Raw genomic sequence first — 19,482 nt, 5'->3', positions numbered from 1 at the left:
ATATAGAAAATCGAATATATATATATATATATATATATATATATATATATATATATATATATATATATATATATATATATATATATATATATATATATATATATATATATATATATATATATATATATATAGCATCAGGCATCTATACCACTTTGAGCCCAGTGGGGTCTCTGTTATATGGCGGCTGCTATACAAATGCAAAGAGAAGAAATGCTGTGTACAAAAAAAGAGAATGCTAAAGCATACTTACTACTAGTGTGACTACTTACTGTATGTATGCTTATATGCAAGGGAGGTTTGGCACATTGGAGAGGTGCTACATGTGCAAAATGTCTCAGTATTTGAGTCATGGCTCAAAGCTTTAAAGGGTTTGGTCGCCTTTAAACACTTAGAGGTATATTTATCAAAAAGTGAATTTAGAGATCGGCACAGTCCTCTAGAGTGAAATTCCGCCACGCTCCATGAATGTCTGTGGATTTTTAAAAGAGTATTTATCAATGGGTGAAATTGAAAGTTCATCCTTTGATAAATACGCCTTTCAAAATCCTATAGAAATGAATGGAGAGAGGCGGAATTTCACTCTAGCGGACTGTGGCGATCTCTAACTTCACTTTTTGATATATACCCCTAGTTGTTTTCAGATAGTTCACCAGAAATAACAACTTTTTCCAATAATTTTCTATGTGTGACCGTTTTCCTGATATTCAAGTATAAAGTGTCATTTTTCACCTTCTAAAGCAGCTCTGGAAGGTCACCGACCCCATTACTATTCTAAATTGATACATTTATTTGATACATTTCTTATCTTTGTCCCTGCTGAGCAGAATCTCTGGGTTTCATTACAGGCAGCTGTTAGAATTGATACAATAGTTGCTAATACTCCAGAGATGCTGCTGAGAAATGTATCAACTAAATGTTGCAAAATTCTAACAGTTTTGAGTCTGCACCTGAATTGGGAACACCAGGAACATTAAACTTTAAAAAACGGTAATGACAAAAACGATTTTGAAAAAACGATAAAAAATTGATAATGAAAAGTCTTTATTTCTTGGGAAAAATCTGAAAACAACTGAACTGAAATTTTTTTTTGAAAGGTGAACAACCCCTTTAAGGTCCCTTTACAAGCTTTATTTAAAAAAAACATGTGAAGAAGTCGCCAACAACCACAAGTTGAATGCATTCATTTCCAATTTCACCATTCATCATGGACCCCCGCTGGTTTTTAATGGTCATGGTCCAATGTCCCAGAATAAAATTAGTCATCCTGCTGATCCATCATCAACCTGTGTAGTGGGGTTACCAGGCAACATGGACTGGTCTGTACTGTTGCACCTGGGATGCAATTGTTTGCTCTTGGGTCAAACAGTCGAAACGCCCAGTGTGGCCTTACCCTTAAAGGTAACACCAAAAAATGAAAGTGTTTTAAAGTAATGAAAATATAATGTTCTGTTGCCCTGCTCTGGTGAAATTGGTTGATTTGCTTCAGAAACAAAACTATAGTTTATATAAACAAGCTGCTGTGTAGCCACGGGGGCAGCCATTCAAGCTGGAAAAGGAGAAAAGACACAGGATACACGATAAATGTGATTCTTCAGAACTTATCTCTTATTTACTGAGTATCCTGTGCTTAAATGGCTGCCCCCATGGCTACACAGCAGCTTGTATATAAACTATAGTAGCGTTTCTAAGGGAAACACCCAAGTTTTACAAGTGCAGGGCAACACTACATTATATTGTCATTCCTTTGGGCAACACTACATTATATTGTCATTCCTTTAAAACACTTTCATCTTTTGGTGTTACTGTTGCTTTAAAGGGATCCTGTCATCAGAAAACACGTTTTTTCCAAAACGCATCAGTTAATAGTGCTACTCCAGCAGAATTCTGCACTGAAATCCATTTCTCAAAAGAGCAAACAGATTTTTTTTATATTCAATTTTGAAACCTGACATGGGGCTAGACATTTTGTCAATTTCCCAGCTGCCCCTTGTCATGTGACTTGTGCCTGCACTTTAGGAGAGAAATGCTTTCTGGCAGGCTGCTGTTTTTCCTTCTCAATGTAACTGAATGTGTCTCAGTGAGACATGGGTTTTTACTATTGAGTGTGGTTCTTAGATCTACCAGGCAGCTGTTATCTTGTGTTAGGGATCTGTTATCTGGTTACCTTCCCATTGTACTTTTGTTTGGCTGCTGGGGGGGAAAGGGAGGGGGTGATATCACTCCAACTTGCAGTACAGCAGTAAAGAGTGATTGAAGTTTATTAGAGTACAAGTCATATGACTTGGGGCAGCTGGGAAATTGACAATATGTCTAGCCCCATGTCAGATTTCAAAATTGAATATAAAAAAATCTGTTTGCTCTTTTGAAAAATGGATTTCAGTGCAGAATTCTGCTGGAGCAGCACTATTAACTGATTCATTTTGGAAAAAAAATGTTTTTCCCATGACAGTATCCCTTTAAGTAGACATCAAAACAAGAAAATGTATTCCTAGCTGATTGCACTGCTGAGGCAGGGTCTATACTTTTGTAACTCTGCTGAGGCAGGATCTATACTCGGGTACCTCTGCTGAGGCAGGTTCTATACAGCAGCAACAGCTAGGGTTGTAGTATTACCAGGGGAATGGTGATTGCATTGGATGAAGAATATGGTTGCCCTGGAATAAAGATAAGATGTAGCTGGTTGCTCTGAGGACAGTATGGCAGCTCAGTTGAAATGAAGGTGGTGATTGCTCTTTATATCTCACTAGAAACAGATATTTATACTCTCCCACTTTATATACATAAAAATCCATACGTGCTCTCTCAGCTGATCGGATCTTTTTTGGTACTTTGAAGGTCTCGCCTATTACATTGGTCTCACTCTCCCTTCTCTTCATGAGTCTCATGTTGTTCCATGAAGAAGACCTAACCCTTTCTCATCAGTCATTCTTTCTTCTCTTCACCCGTCACCTCTCTTCTTCTCCCCCCCCCCACCTTGTGTGACTGCTCATTCCTGACAGTTCTCCTCTTACCTGTCCCCATCCCAGAACAAAGTGAATTTTGTGGATGACAGCTTCCCCCCCGGCCCTCGCTCTGTAGGCTTCCCGGAATCAGACAGCGTCCAGCAGCGGGTCAAGCAGTGGCTTCGGCCGCAAGAGATCAACTGCAGCTCCTTCAAAGAGCGCGGCGTCAAGTGGACTGTCTTTCGCACGCCTCGACCGTCGGACATCCTTCAAGGGCTTCTGGGAAACTGCTGGTAAGATACAGCTTTGTATATGTAATACGGGCACATTGTCCTGAGTCCTGTAATCCATAGCAACCAGTCATCGTTCTACTGACCTAGACCTTTCAGAGCTGCCCACTGACTAGTTGCTGTGGGTAACTAGACTGCATTTAATAGCTACTGTACTACATAAGCCCTCGGGCACCCTCCTGTTATCTGTACGACTGTTGCTGTGTTGTCTGGACTGTAACAATATCTCCCACGCAGTGGCTTTGCTTACCAAACTGGCACTGTAACTCTTAATAATTAACTGAAACAAATACTCCTCTCTTTCTGGAGTTTAACTTTATGACTGGCAGTTCACAGGGTATGAACCATTTTACCCCTTGTACAATCTGTACGGTCGGCCATGTTGCCCAAAGCCTGTATTATTTTGATAATGTCAAGTCCAGACATTTTCATGGTGTCAGTGCTGGTTCTGAACAAAATAGCAACCACCGTTGCCAACAAAATGAACTTTGCCTTAATACAGAGTTAATATTTTCTGAGGTGATGGATTGTTGGAGCTGTGGGTAATCTGGGTTTATCCTTTCTCTTTTGCCCAGGTTCCTGAGTGCCCTGGCAGTGCTGGCGGAGAGACCAGAGCTGGTGGAGCGGGTAATGATCACAAGGACAATTTGCCCTGAGGGGGCCTATCAAGTGCGGCTGTGCAAAGACGGAACGTGGACCACAGTGCTGGTGGATGATATGCTGCCCTGTGATGAGGCTGGATATCTGCTCTTCTCCCAAGTGAGTCTAAAAGGGATTCTTTCATGTTTTTATGATGTTGTTTTTATTTCTACATTACGCTGTTGTTGTTTCTTCTACTCAATCTAACTGAATGTGTCGCAGTGGGACCTGGATTTTACTATTGAGTGCTGTTCTTAGATCTACCAGGCATATGTTATCTTGTGTTAGGGAGTTGCTATCTGGTTACCTTTCCATTCTTCTGTTCTTAAGGTGGCCATAGACTCAAAGATCCGCTCGTTTGACGACATCGCCAAACGAGCGGATCTTTCCCCGACATGCCATTAACGGCATGGCTATATCGGGGGTAATTCGAACGTTCGGCCGTATGGCTCTGACGGGTCGGTAGGGTAAAAATCAAACCTTCCTGATCGATATCGTGGCCAGATATCAATCGGGAAGACCTATCGGAAGCCCCCATACACGGGCAGATAAGCTGTCAAATCGGTCCAAACGACCGATATCGGCAGCTTTATCTGCCCGTGTATGGCCACCTTTAGGCTGCTGGGGGGGGGAAAGGGTGCTGATATCACTCCAACTGTCAGTTAAACTGTAAAGAGTGACTGAAGTTTATCAGAGCACATGACTGGGGGCAACTGGGAAACTGACAATATGTCTAGCCCCATGTTAGATTTCAAAATTAAAGATAAAAAAAAATCTGTTTGCTCTTTTGAGAAATGGATTTCAGTGCAGAATTCTGGTGGAGTAGCTCTATTAACTGATGTGTTTTGAAAAAAAAATGCAAACAGACAACTGTGCCACCCAGCACTGACATATCCCTGTATCACCGACGAGTAATATCTACTTGTACCAGCCATTTTTAAAGGGAAGGAAGCAGACTTTACTTGCTACAATAGGAAAGGGGAAGTAAAAGCAAAGAACAAAAGAACAAAAACAAATTGCTCATTAAAGCAAGGAACTGAAAGCAGGGCTGGGCAGCAGATTTTGTCCACGGAAGCTTGTGATTGGATAAGCCTGTTTATACATGCGGGTCTCCCCCTTTATTTTGACTGATTTCCCAAGTCTCTGGGTTGCTTTTCATATAGTGCAAAGTGTATACAAACAGTAGCAGCTGTGAGCGCTTGAGCTCCCTGACAGTTTCAGTTTACAGCAGCCCCGTCCTATCTTGATGACTGGAAGGACACTCCGTAAACAGGATTTTCTCCTATTCTGCAGCTGGTAACATATGTTACCTGCGGTGTCTCCACCATCCCCGCTGTTATTCCTGCTGTGCCAGAGGAATCCTGCAGTTTCCAGGCCTTGGCCCACTCTTGCTGAAATACAACACTATGATGACAGATGGTTGATGTGGGGTGTTATAGGTTGAACAGCCATAGCCTGAAATACGATTTCCACGGCAGTGATATCTTGTTACCTCATGTGTGCAGTGCTAGTGTCCGGATGATGTGAGGCAAATACACAGCTGCACGGGATTCCTTCAGCTGAGACAGAGGCAAAGACTCCCATCTAATAATACACAATAGGAAATATGTAGAGTCTCCTTATATACACCCCTAGTTCAAGGTCTCTTTTGCTTCTTCTATTCATTTTCTTTCTGTAGGGCCAAACTGCAGTGATATTATAGCCTGCACTGGAGATATCTGATTAATCTGCTTTCCGAGCAAACCAGACAGATCATGTACAAGACACTCCTAATTGCCTCCTAAAGGTGGCCATAGACTTAACAATTACGATCTTTCTTGGAAAAGATTTTTCCAAGAAAGATCGTTCGTTTCAATACACACGTGTAGAGCTGAATCGTCAGATATACAGGTAGAGACAATAGAATTCTCTCCGTATCTAACGAATCAGCACTAACAATGGCCGATGTTTGGGTCCCTTCAAAGGCATCCGATCAAAATTTTCCGTCCATCCCGATCGACGAGCCGACCGATATCCAAGGCTTCTGATGATACCGGTCGGCTCTTTTCCCACCATACACGCACCGAACATTGTACGAAAATTCGTTTTGTACGCCATAATCAGTGCGTCTATGGCCACCTTTAGCCATGAATTTAAGGAAGTTGTCGGGAAAAAGAGGGCTGCTCTGATGTTCTTCTGGTTAGCAAAGATTTCAGAAAGGTTTTTAATTTTTTTTACTAACCAGAAAAACATTAACAAACGTGCAAAGAATAGCACCCTTGTCAATTTTACATTCACTTATTTTAAAGTTATACTTATCCTTTAAAGACTGGGTCACCCCAGGTCAGGGTCCCCCAAACCTGTACATAAAGATGGGCTTTTGTTTTCCTTTAGTTGCCCCTCTTGTATAGTCAGCCACAGCTAGGGTTGCCACCTTTTCTGGAAAAAAATACCGGCCTTCCTATATATTTAACTTTTTTCCCTATTAATAACATTGGGATCAACCATCATTTTTACCGGCCAGGCCTGCAAAATACCAGCCAGATGGCAACCCTAGTCACAGCACTTGATTCTTTCTTCAACCCTATTTATGTTATATATTGTGTTTCCTTTCAGGCTCAGAGAAAGCAGCTGTGGGTGGCACTAATCGAGAAGGCCCTGGCAAAGCTCCATGGCTCCTACTTTGCACTGCAGGCTGGTCGTGCCATAGAGGGACTGGCTACCCTGACGGGAGCTCCCTGTGAGAGCCTCATGCTGCAAGTTAGTTCCACGAATCCACGGGAGGAAAATGTAGACACTGATCTGATCTGGGCCAAAATGCTGAGCTCTAAAGAGGCAGGGTAAGTAGGATTTGTTAAAGGGATATGGTCATGGGAAAACATTTTTTCTTTCCAAAATGTATCCGTTAATAGTGCTGCTCCAGCAGACTTCTGCACTGAAATCCATTTTTCAAAAGAGCAAACAATTTTTTTTTTAATATAATTAATTTTGAAATCTGATATGGGGCTAGATATTTTGTCAGTTTCCCAAGAGACCCCAGTCATGTGACTTGTGCTCTGAGAAACTCTTTACTGATGTACTGCAAGTTGGAGTATCACCCCCTCCAGCAGCCTAACAACTGAACAACGGGAAGATAACCAGATAGCAGCTCCCTAACACAAGATAACAGCTGCCTGGTAGATCTAAGAACAACACTCAATAGTAAAATCCAGGTCCCACTAAGACACATTCAGTTACATTGAGTAGGAGAAACAACAGCCTGACAGAAAGCAGTTCCATCCTAAAGTTCTGGCTCTTTCTGAAAGCGCATGACCAGGCAAAATGACCTGAGATGCACCTACACACCAATATTATAAAATAAAAAAAAATACAGGAATGAAATTTTATATGGTAGAGTGAATTATTTGCAGCGTAGACAGTGTAATTTAGAAAAAAAACAACATCATAAAAATCATGACACAATCCCTTTAAAAGGAAATGAATAGTCACATTTTTGGCGTTAGTTTTATTCTGATAACCGTGTCATTGTTGCCTCTCCCTATCAGGCAACAAAATACTTATGCTGTCAGCTGTCAATCAAATATTGTCTGCCCCTCCTCTATGCCTTAGTCATAGAGGCGGGGCAAACAAACTTTCACTTTCCATTCAGCACTTCCTAGATGTCACTGCTCTCCCCACATTCCCCCGTTCTCTTTAATTGTGTAGCCAGGGCATGGGGATGGACATCAGGTCCCCCATTCTGGTGCACAAACAAGATTCTGAGATGATACAAGGCTTGTCTTAATAACAGTGTCCACAAAATGGCTCCTGCCTGCTTGCTATATTTATGAATTCCCAGACTGAAGGAAACAAGATTCAATTAATTTATATAGTGTCATTAAAGTTCATTTTGCTTGACTAATGTGATAACATAGGGTTATAAATATTTTTTTTGGGTAACAGGTCCCATTTAAAGGGGTGGTTCACCTTTAAAGGGGAACTGTCAACCCAAGAAATAGTTCCAAATCCTTTTCTATTATGTTAGCTGAACAATATAAACTTTATTTACGCCATGCATGCTATTTAAATTGTGTTTCCTTCTGTCTTGGAATTCACAATCACAGTAAAAAGACAGGTGCCATTTAAGGCAAGTTGTATATCACCCCCAAATCTTGTGAATGCACCAGAATGGGGGGACTAACCCCATGCATAGTGCCTATACAATTATTGAGTGTGGGGAGAGCAGTGATATGTAGGAAGTGCTGAATGGAAAGTGAAAGTAATTGTCTGCCCCACCTCTATGTCTCAGACATAGAGGTGGGACAGGTAATTTATGATTGACAGCTCAGATATTTAAACACCTTTATAAGAGGGATGGATGTTTTAATAACAAAGAGAACTTGGGTTTCAGGTTTAATTTGCAAAATACTTTCGTTATACAGCTTTTTATGTGTGGGTGACAGGTCCACATTAATGTAATGCTTAATATGTTATAGAATGGCTAATTCTAAGATAATTTCAATTGGTCTACATTATTTATTTTTTTATCGTTTTTGATTTATTTGCCTCCTCTTCTCTGACTCTGACTTTCAAATGGGGGTCACTGACCCCATCTAAAAAACAAATGCTCTATAACGCTACAAATTTATTTTTATTAGTACTTTTTATTACTCATCTTTCTATTCAGTCCCTCTCCTATTCATATTCCAGTCTCTTGGACCCTAGCAACCAGATTTCATAAACTGCAAAACAGAGAGCTGCTGAATAAAAAGATAAATAACTCAAAAAACAAATAAAAAAATAAAACCAATATCCCTTTCTACGTTATACTAAAAGTTAATTCAAAGCTGAACAACCCCTTTAGGGTCAGGGCAAACGCTCCGATTCGGGGAGATTAGTCGCCCGGCGGCTTATCTCCTCTTCTATAGGGTGACTAGAATGTAAATTGCCGGCGGGATGGCACTCGGAGCGCTTCGTTTTCCGAAGTCGCTCGAAGTTGAAACTTCGGGCGACTTTGGAAAACGAAGTTCTTGGAGTGATTTACATTCTAGCTGGCGGGAGGCAGTTTGGGGAGATTAGTCGCCCCCCATGAATCTCCCCAAATCTGAGCATGTGCCCTGACCCTTAAAGTACCTGCCCCTGAGAGCCAGGCAAGCTAATGTAGATTGTATACTAGCAGGGACATAGTTCATTTACACCAGCAGTAACTAATCAGCAATTTGACTTCACAGGGCTAGTCTATATTATGGTTGCTATGCGTTACCCATTTATATATGGCAGCTATTTCTTCCCACAGGGTTTCCCCCCGTGTGTGTCGGTTTTTAGCTCAACCCATGCTTGAGTTGCCTCTGATTGACTTTGTATTGCATTATGTCTATTGCTTTTGGGTCAGGCAGAGGCTAACTGTACCGTTGGGACGAGTGTTGGTAAAGCAGTGCTAATTCTAATGCCTATGTGATGTATACAGAGAAATGAGTAATGCCTGCTGCTATAAAAGGAATGCAATCTGGGCTAATTACACATTTCATTGGTTAATTAAAAGAACATTAAGAATACAGTCTATTATTTTCCAGTCTCGTGACTAACCCTGGTGAGTAGTTTTCATTTCCAAACCTTGAATGAACCAAAGATCTGTGTGATTTACATTGCAGCCTCCTGATCTGGAAGGGGGGATGCATTATTGCTCTTCATTCTACTCATGAATATGAGTTGGGGTATTCTTTTAAGAAAGGTTAGCTCCCCATATGGGGAATTTTGAGTAGAACTACAAAGGTCACAATGCTGGGAGTTGCCATGGCTCAGCCGTACCAATAACCAACAACTGAATCCTAGAATATTGCATTGCCTTCTCTATGTACCTAGTGGGGCTACTCAATTCATAGCCCTCTGGATTGTGTGGAGCCCACCAGCACTAGATGTTTTGCATCCCAAATCACGTGCACCATTAAGAAAATGATGGAATAATGTTTCTTGTGCTTTATATTGCTAAATACAGGTTCCTAATGGGAGCATCCTGTGGCGGAGGGAACATGAAAGTGGATGATATTGCCTATGAAAATGTGGGACTTAGACCTCGACATGCCTACTCCATACTAGATGTTCGAGACGTTCAAGGATTCCGGTGAGAGGAAAACACAGGACACAGTGATGAATGGCAGTGGGCCCCTATTACTGTTTTTTTTTTTCAAAACACATCAGTTAATAGTGCTGCTCCAGCAGACTTCTCCACTGAATCCGTTTCTGAAAAGATCAAATAGATTTTTTTATATTTAATTTTTAAATCTGATATTGGGCTAGGCATATTGTCAGTTTCCCAGCTGCCCCAGTCATGTGACTTGTGCTCTTATAAACTTCTTTCACTCTTTACTGCTGTACTGCAAGTTGGTGTGATGTCATCCCCTCCCTTTACCCCCCAGCAGCCTAACAACAGAACAATGAGAAATTAACCAGATAACACAAGATAACAGTGCCCTGGTAGATCTAAGAACAACACTCAATAGTAATATCCAGGTCCCACTGAGACACATTCAGTTACATTGAGTAGAAGAAACAACAGCCTGCCAGAAAGCAGTTCCATCCTAAAGTGCTGGCTCTTTCTGAAAGGACATGACCAGGCAAAATGACCTGAGATGGTGCCTACACGCTAATATTACAACTAAAAAATACACTTTTTGGTTCCAGAATTAAATTTATTTTGTAGAGTGAATTATTTGCAGTGTAAACAGAGTAATTTAGAAATAAAAATCGAGAGAATCCCTTTAAATTGCCATCTTCATCAAAAATAAAGTTTGTACCTGATTTCTGGGAATTTTGACCCAAGGTGATTGGTAAAAAAAACCTTTTGGGGGAATCCAGGGTTTTTTCCATGTGGGCAGTTAATCGCTCGGTGGAATGGAGAAAAAATGGTTTGAAGGGCTTCCCATTGATTTAAATGGTGGTCATCTGGAAATACAGGGAGAGCATTCAAGACCCTGCCAATTATTTACATTCCTCCTCTAAGATCAATATCACACGGGGAGATTAGTCGCACGCTACCATGGTTGTCAAATCTCCCCAAAAATGTTGTTTACTAACCTTGTAATCACAAGTAAATTACATTACTCACATCAATTCAGCTTGTCACGGAAACTATTTTCCCATGATTAAGCCAAATTGCCAAGAGTAGTATAATTGCACGGACGACAAATTTCCAAGTGTGTCATTGCCCTAAAAGGAACAGTATCACCAAAACATGAAAGTGTCCTAAAGTAATGAAAATATAACGTACTTTTGTGCTGCACCAATAAAACTGGTGTTTGCTTCAGAAACACAACTATAGTTTATATAATTAAGCTGCTGTGTAGCCATGGGGCCATTCAAAGCTGAAAAAGGAGAAACGGCACAGGATACACAGCAGATAACAGATAAGGTCTATAGTATACAATGGGATTCTTCAGAACTTATCTGATATTTACTGTGTATTCTGTGCTTGAATGGCTGCCCCATGGCTACACAGAGGATTGTTTATATAAACTATAATTGTTTTTCTGAAGCAAACACACCAGTTTTACCAGTGCAGGGCAACAGTACAATATATTGTCTTTCCTTTAAAACACTTTCATGTTTTGGTGTTATTGTTGCTTTAAATTAAAGAAACACTAACATCAAAATGAAAGTGTTTTAAAGTAATAAAATATAATGCAGTGTTGCCCTGCACTGGTAAAACTGGTGTGTTTGCTTCAGAAACACTACTATTGTTTATATAAATAAGCTGCTGTGTAGCAATGGGGGCAGCCATTTAAAGGAGAAAAGGCTCAGGTTACACAGCAGATAAGCTCTGTAGAACATAATGGTGTTATCTGTTATCCACTATTTAACCTGTGCCATATAGACTTTTTTAAGTTTCTGCCATTGCTACACAGCAGCTTATTTATATAGTAGTAGTTTCTGAAGCAAACACATCAGTTTTACCAGTGCAGGGCAACACTACTTTTACTTTCATTACTTTAAAACACACTCATTTTATGGTGTTACTGTTCCTTTATTAAATTGCAGAGCAATAGAGATGAGAAAGCTTAGCAAAGCCAAGGGCATTTTGGGGTAACATCCACCTGTTTTTTGAAGGCTTCTCCGGTTACGCAACCCATGGGGTCGCTTCTCCTGGAATGGAAGTTGGTCAGACGAGTGGTCTCAGTGGCCAGCATCACTAAAGCATGAACTGATGCCCCACGGAAGCAGCGAGGGAGTCTTCTGGATGGAGTACAATGACTTTATCCGGTAAGCAGTCATTTTAATAACACCCATGTATTCCGCAGCGCATTACAATGGAAGGGTGTGTATATCCAGTCTCCAAATATATATATAGATAGATTGATAGATAGATATAGATTAGATATAGATATAGATTAGATATAGATTAGATATAGATCAGCTTCTATGGCAGTAGAGAAGACAGAAGCCAATATAGTGTAAACATTCTCATTGAAGTTTGTTTCCCCTTTAAACGTTCCACTTCCAGTAGTGATGTATACGGTTAATTCTAGACCTTCATTCGTTATCACCACCATTTGGCTAAATTTCCTACGCACAAGCCAACAGTTTGATATATTGCCCGTAGTATTAGCAGATCTCACTCTCCTCGTGGGTCCGGTCTTGTTTCGGGCTTTGGAACGCAGTTCTGGAACACAATAGTTGGAGCGCTTGCGGTTACTAGGACAACCAATCGTGAGCTGTTCTTAAAAGGAAACTTGTAGATTGGATAGTAAGCCTCTGAGAAAGCCGATTGGTTCGGCAAAACGCGTCAGGCAGGAAGTGATGTCACAGCCTGGGAGATTTAAGCATTTATGTGTGATTGACTTCAAACAACCAAATGTGAGTGCAATTTGTTTTTAGTATTTTAACTTAATAAGTGGGTGTTACACTATTTTGGATTTATATTTCTCTCCTTTGGAGTACAAGACCGGACCCACGAGGAGAGTGAGATCTGCTAATACTACGGGCAATATATCAAACTGTTGGCTTGTGCGTAGGAAATGTAGCCAAATGGTGGTGTAACGGATTGAATGTCAAGAATTAACCGTATACATTACAACTGGTAGTGGCAAGTTTAAAGGGGAAACATTTCAATGAACATTGGGTGCTTTTGTAAATTTCTGAACTTACTACACTATATTGCCTTCTGTCTTCTCTACTGCCATAGGCGCTGATATATATATATATATATATATATATATATATATATATAGTGAATAAAGTACCCGCTTTTGTAAAATATAAGGATATTATATTAGTTACCGAGGAGTTTCATGACCATATAAAAACACTGAGGCCGAAGGCCGAGTGATTTTATACAGGTCATGGAACTCCGAGGTAACTTCTAGTATCCTCATATTTTGCAACTGGGGGTACTTTATTTATATAATACACAAGTTTGAGTGAGTCATGTGACAGAAATGACATCAGAACTCACCGTTTATAACTGATGACATCAGAACTCACCGTTTATAAGGATATAATTTACAGGATATTCATGGCTTTTGTGTATTATATATATATAATTCTCCAATGAGTATCCGCACTCCGAGGCAATATAGGATAAGGAGGGGTGCACGGTAATTTTAGCATACACCAATAGTTTCCAAACCAGCACTCCCTTTTAGTGAAAAAATAAAATTTTTATTGTTACATGGTATCTTATTCCAACGTTTCGATCCTTGAAAAAGATCCCAACAGGGATCGAAACGTTGGAATAAGATACCATGTAACAATAAAATTTTATTTTTTCACTAAAAGGGAGTGCTGGTTTGGAAACTATTGGTATATATATATATATATATATATATATATATATATATATATATATATATATATATATATATATATATATATATATATATATATATATATATATATATATATATATATATATATATATATATATATATATATATATAACAACCAAGGGGTCGGTGCACACAGAGCACAAAATGGATGCCTAGGTGCTGGAGCAATTAAACATAGAATGGAGGTAACAAGAAGAGCCCGCACACACAGGACTTGAGTGAAGCAAAAAATTAATCGTTTATTCAACGTTTCGGCCCAGTCACATGAGCCGTCTTCACTTCCTGAAGACAGCTCATGTGACTGGGCCGAAACGTTGAATAAACGATTAATTTTTTGCTTCACTCAAGTCCTGTGTGTGCGGGCTCTTCTTGTTACCTCCATTAATAACTTCTTGAAGGAGTTGTTTGCCTTTCAGATAACTTTTAGTATGATGCAGAGAGTGATATTCTGAGACAATTTGCAATTGGTTTTCATTTTTTATTATTGAAGGTTTTTTTATTTATTTAGCTTTTTATTCAGCAGCTCTCCATTTTGCATTTGTGGTTGCTAGGGTCCAAATTACCCCAGCAACCATGCATTGATTTTTGAATAAGAGACTGGAATATGAACAGGAAAGGCATGAATAGAAAGATGAGTACTAAAAATAAGCAATAACATTACATTTGTTGCCTTACAGAGCATTTGTTTTTTTTAGAAGGGGGTCAGCGACGCCTGTTTGAAAGCTGCAAAGAGGCAGAAGAAAAAGGCAAATAATTATAAAACTACAAAAAATAAATGATGAAAACCAATTGCTTCGAATTGGCCATTCTAAAACATACTAAAAGTTACCTTAAAGTTGAAGCACCTCTTTAAGTTGTATATATACAGTATACAGATGATACTACACTAGTAAACGAGCCCTAAATCTTTTTTTTTTCTTTTCTTTTTCTCCTGCCTAATAGGTATTTTGACTCGGTGGACATCTGTAAGATCCACACGGACTGGCATGAAGTAAGAGTCCAGGGCACCTTTCCCAACAAGGCTTCTGTTCCGGTCACAGTCACTTCCCTGACGGTAGTGGAGCGCACAGCCATGGAGTTCTCTCTTTTCCAGGAAGGCAGCAGGTAAGTGGCAACAGCTCAACAAACTTGTGCAGAAGGGACTTTGCTTGGAGAAAATGCATTACCTCCTTTTCTCCTGCAGACGTTCCGATACTGTGGACAGCCACCTTCTGGACCTCTGCATTATGGTTTTTCGGGCATCCCACGGTGGGGCAGGGAAGGTGATGTTGGGCCGACTCATGGCGCACAGCAAAAGGGCCGTGAAGAAGTTTGTGGGATGTGATGTTATGCTGGAGCCAGGGGAGTATGCAGTTGTGTGCTGTGCCTTCAACCACTGGCAGACTCTCATGGCATCCGCTTCCTCCCCAGCTCAGGGTAAGTGCTTGGCAAGGGACGACTTCTAGAACATGCCTTCCCCCTGTACTGTCATACTGAACTTTTGCCTTGACCCCCACCCATGATGTTAGTTTTAAAGTAATGAAAATATCATGTAGTGTTGCCCTGCACTGGTAAAACTGATGTGTTTGCTTCAGAAACACTACTATAGTTCATATGAACAAACTGGCGAAAATTGAAAAAAGACTATATGGCACAGGTTAAATAGTGGATAACAGATAACTCCATTATGTTCTACAGAGCTTATCTGCTGTGTAACCTGAGCCTTTTCTCCTTTGAACGGCTGCCCCCATTGCTACACAGCAGCTCATTTATATAAACTATAGTAGTGTTTCTGAAACAAACACAGCACTTTAACCAGTGCAGGGTAACACTGCATTGTATTTGTATTACTTTAAAACACTTTTTGACGTTACTGTTCCTTTAAACCTGTAACTCTATATTACTTTGCAGCCTCCAGCCCCACAGGTAGCAGTAACAACCGTCGTGCAACCTCAGACCCTCTAGGATACATTCTGGCTATTTACAGTTCCCGGCTTGTTATGGTGGAACAGATGGAAGCGCAGCCGACAACACTTGCTGATGCCATTATCCTGCTGACAGAAGATAAGGGTGAAAGGCACGAGGTAACTTCCTGATTGGCCCAGCCAACCAATCTTGTTTTGAGCTCTGTACTCAACTTGGCTTCATAAAGGGAATGTCATCCTTGTTCTTTACACTGTATGTATGTATGTATGTATGTATGTATGTATGTATGTATGTATGTACGTACGTATAATGGACAGGGAATGGGGGTACCCAGTTTGGTGACATTGGGAGGCCAGTGGCCTGGATATTAGTGCAACAATCAAGGCTTGTCACACTTTTGGCCTAAAATTAAGCTTTGTAATATGTGTGCTAATGTCTCCTCCTACTCTTCAGGGTCGCGAAGGGATGACTTGCTACTACCTGACTCATGGATGGGCTGGACTAATTGTGGTGGTGGAGAATCGGCACCCTAAATCCTATCTGCACATCCAGTGTGACTGCACAGACAGCTTCAATGTTGTGTCCACACGAGGGTGCCTCAAAACCAGCGACAGTGTCCCACCGCTGCACAGGTGATTAGCCTCAGCCCATGGGCAATTTGTGCATCTCTGTCCTTTTCATCTCTCCCTTGTTAGAACCTTCTCATCTCTCCTTTGTAGCACCTCCTCATCTCTCCTTTGTAGAACCTCTTCATCTCTCCCTTGTAGAACCTCTTTATCTCTCCCTTGTAGAACCTCTTCATCTCTCCCTTGTAGAACCTCCTCATCTCTCGCTTGTGGAACCTCATCTCTTCCTTGTAGAACCTCCTCATCTCTCCCTTGTAGAACCTCTTCATCTCTCCATTTTGCAACTTCCTCATCTCTCCCCTGTAGACCCTCTTCATCTCTCCCTTGTAGAACCTCCTCATCTCTCCCTTGTAGAACCTCCTCATCTCTCCCTTGTAGAACCTCCTCATCTCTCCCTTGTAGAACCTCCTCATCTCTCCCTTGTAGAACCTCTTCATTTCTCCCTTGTAGAACCTCTTCATTTCTCCCTTGTAGAACCTCTTCATTTCTCCCTTGTAGAACCTCTTCATTTCTCCCTTATAAAACCTCTTCATTTCTCCCTTATAAAACCTCTTCATTTCTCCCTTATAGAACCTCTTCATTTCTCCCTTATAGAACCTCCTCGTCTCTTCCTTGTAGAACCTCCTTATCTCTCCCTTGTAGAACCTCCTCATCTTTCCCTTGTAGAACCTTGTTATCTCTCCCTTGTATAACCTCCTCATCCTTCTCTCTCCTCTTCACCAGGCAAGTGCTGGTCATCTTGTCTCAGCTGGAGGGGAATGCTGGCTTCTCCATCACACATCGCCTGGCTCACCGCAAAGCCAATCAGGCATTTCTCAATGACTGGATGTCCAGCAAAGGCACCCACAGCCCCCCGCTGTCTCCTGAGGTGTCTGGCCTCCACGGCCCCCGCCCTCTCTGACGCCCAGCCTGGGCACTGAGGTGCTCTGTACAGGGTCGGCAGGAGCACTTTACAGACTTAAACCCTTCCCAAATGATGACACTTGAAATCTACTCAGGACTCTCTTCCTGTGTATACAGGGACCCTGTCATTTCCCTCCTAATCCTGTTGATGCACACTCTAAACTTGCTGTTCCACACTCTAAACTTGCTGTTCCACAACACACACTCACACAGCTGTCGAGGAGCTTGGTACACACACCTCTAGTCCTACAACTTTTTTTTCCCACTCCCTTTTCTTGGGGTGCAACAATACATAAAGCTAACTATGCTGAAGTTTCCATAAGGGGGTATAACACTGTAGTGATAGTGGGGGTATGTTTCAAAGGGTGAACAGACAGAAAGGTGATCTCCATTCAAGTCTATGGGCTATATTTATCAAAGAGTGAAATCCCATTCATTTCTATGGGATTTTTAAAGGCATATTTATCAAAGGGTGAAAGTGCCATTAACCTTAGCATTTCCCTCTGTCTCTTTACTGCTTGTTGGTAACAATCCACGTATTGCTCTAATAATAATCAGGGTGGGACTGGCCTACCAGTGAACCAGAGTATATCCTGGTGGGCCATAAGCCAGTCCGTATGTTCCTATATATAAAAAAAACTATTCCCATTTGGCACTATATTTAATCTAATGCTGTGAGACTGGGTCTAGGGTTTCAGGTTCTCTGGTGGGCATCAGTCCAACACTGTTGGGCTCCAGATTTTTATCTGCTTTTATGAAATTGCATATTTTAGTAGTTTAACCAAATATGAGCCAAACTTCCTTGGCTCCCCCCTTTAAATGATGAAATGACTGAAGGACCCTATCCCAGGAGAATGGCTTTCATATTTTAGCTACGTGCTTTGTGAGCTGTGATGCTATAGGATGAGCAGATATACAATGGCTGGGTGTTGTTCTGTACAGGTCACTGGCCTCCAGCACATTAAAAGGGGATTGTTGGAAGCTTAGGGTTGGAGTACTAATTACTCTATTAATTCTAAAATATATATTACTATTGACAAAATGATTCCTATTGTTTAGGGAGGAATGTAGCCATTTTAACTCTGTTTGCCTGCAAACTCAACGCCTTAAAGCACTGGATGCATTTGTTTGTACATTGCTTACAAGATGTCAGATATATATATATATATATATATATATATATATATATATATATATATATATATATATATATATATATATATACACATTGCTGTCCCCGACATAATAGAACTTACACATTGCATGTGCTGTATGGGAGACAGGGGAGAACCTTTCATGTGCACCACTCACTTCCTGAGCACTTCCTTTACAGGGAGCTGCTGGCAAGTGCTCAGGAAAGTGCAGAGAGAAATGCTGTCCCCCTGCTGCTGAGAAGTAGAATATGCCTTTTGTTCCACCATAAGAAACTATTTGAATTTGGGGATTTTACCAAAAACTATAGGGTAGTTAAAGGAATTTGTTTTTGATGAATGTCGTGACTGCTGCCAGCGGCACATGATGGGTTTGGATCAGAAGCAGATAAACTGTCGGTTTCACTAGAAGCCCAAACATGTCTAGCAGCTACTGCCAAGCCCTGTCTGAGGGTTTTATAGCGAAACATCAGAACTCCCAGCGACAACCTATCAAGTCATGGGAAATACACACTGTATAGTTTGTCATCAGTTTTTGGTGTAGCAACACAGAATATGGCTTATGATCCTTTAACCTTGTGTCCTCGGATGTTGCTGGACTGCAACTCCCAGCATTCATTAATGTACAATCGAGTGCTCGGAGGACATCTGGGCCCCGGGTTAAGAAACTGTTTCCTTTTGATCAGCATATTCCATTTGCACACGTGAAAGCGGCACTTTGCCTTTATTGCTCCCCAGGCTACACGGATTCCCAAGCCTTTAAAGGGCAAGTAGAATTAGGCTTATTGCCTTAAACGAGCAGCATACTCCTCATGCAATGATGCCGGAGGGTATTTGCATCCGTCTCTCATGTACTTGCTTCATCTGTTCTCAATTTGTACAATGTTATTCTATTGGCCAGTTCACATGGGGATGAATCTGCTGGCTGCAATGTACTCTTAACACTCAGTCTGACTGATCTATGCATTCATTTACCTGATCCTATATAATAGATATATATTTTTTTCATTTTACATATGGCTGGAAGATGTCGGGCTGAGGCAGAATGTAGGAATGGGATAATGAGGGTCTTATACAGGGATGGAATTAAGGGCAAGGCGACCATGCCAAACATGTAGTGCAAATGTTTACAGAACATATAGATCCAATGTCATTCCCTGTCCTGACAGTTTGCAAATCATAGGTGCCATCAGCTGTTTAAAGGGATATATATATAATACACAAAAGCCATGAATATCCTGTAAATT

The 19,482-nt window shown here is 40.9% G+C and overlaps 1 protein-coding gene across 5 annotated transcripts in view; it reads left to right on the top strand.

Annotated features, from left to right (window-relative positions):
• Positions 1 to 19,248, top strand: part of capn15.L (calpain 15 L homeolog) — a 35,976-nt gene extending 16,728 nt beyond the window's left edge. For 4 of the 5 annotated variants that reach the window (XM_041575861.1, XM_041575862.1, XM_041575860.1 and 1 more), the window contains 10 exons: positions 3,000 to 3,235; positions 3,808 to 3,991; positions 6,467 to 6,690; positions 9,825 to 9,950; positions 11,933 to 12,085; positions 14,593 to 14,754; positions 14,834 to 15,066; positions 15,541 to 15,713; positions 16,009 to 16,187; positions 16,905 to 19,248. In XM_041575861.1, coding sequence (XP_041431795.1) covers positions 3,000 to 3,235; positions 3,808 to 3,991; positions 6,467 to 6,690; positions 9,825 to 9,950; positions 11,933 to 12,085; positions 14,593 to 14,754; positions 14,834 to 15,066; positions 15,541 to 15,713; positions 16,009 to 16,187; positions 16,905 to 17,082 — 1,848 coding nt within the window. In that variant the 3' untranslated portion in view covers positions 17,083 to 19,248. The remainder of the gene's footprint in view (positions 1 to 2,999; positions 3,236 to 3,807; positions 3,992 to 6,466; positions 6,691 to 9,824; positions 9,951 to 11,932; positions 12,086 to 14,592; positions 14,755 to 14,833; positions 15,067 to 15,540; positions 15,714 to 16,008; positions 16,188 to 16,904) is intronic. The other variant, XM_018236510.2, reaches the window with a different exon arrangement.
• Positions 19,249 to 19,482: the final 234 nt, after the last annotated feature.

Source organism: Xenopus laevis, chromosome 9_10L, assembly GCF_017654675.1.
Source record: "Xenopus laevis strain J_2021 chromosome 9_10L, Xenopus_laevis_v10.1, whole genome shotgun sequence".
Lineage (NCBI taxonomy): Eukaryota > Metazoa > Chordata > Amphibia > Anura > Pipidae > Xenopus > Xenopus laevis.
This window is presented reverse-complemented; position numbering and strand designations above follow the sequence as displayed.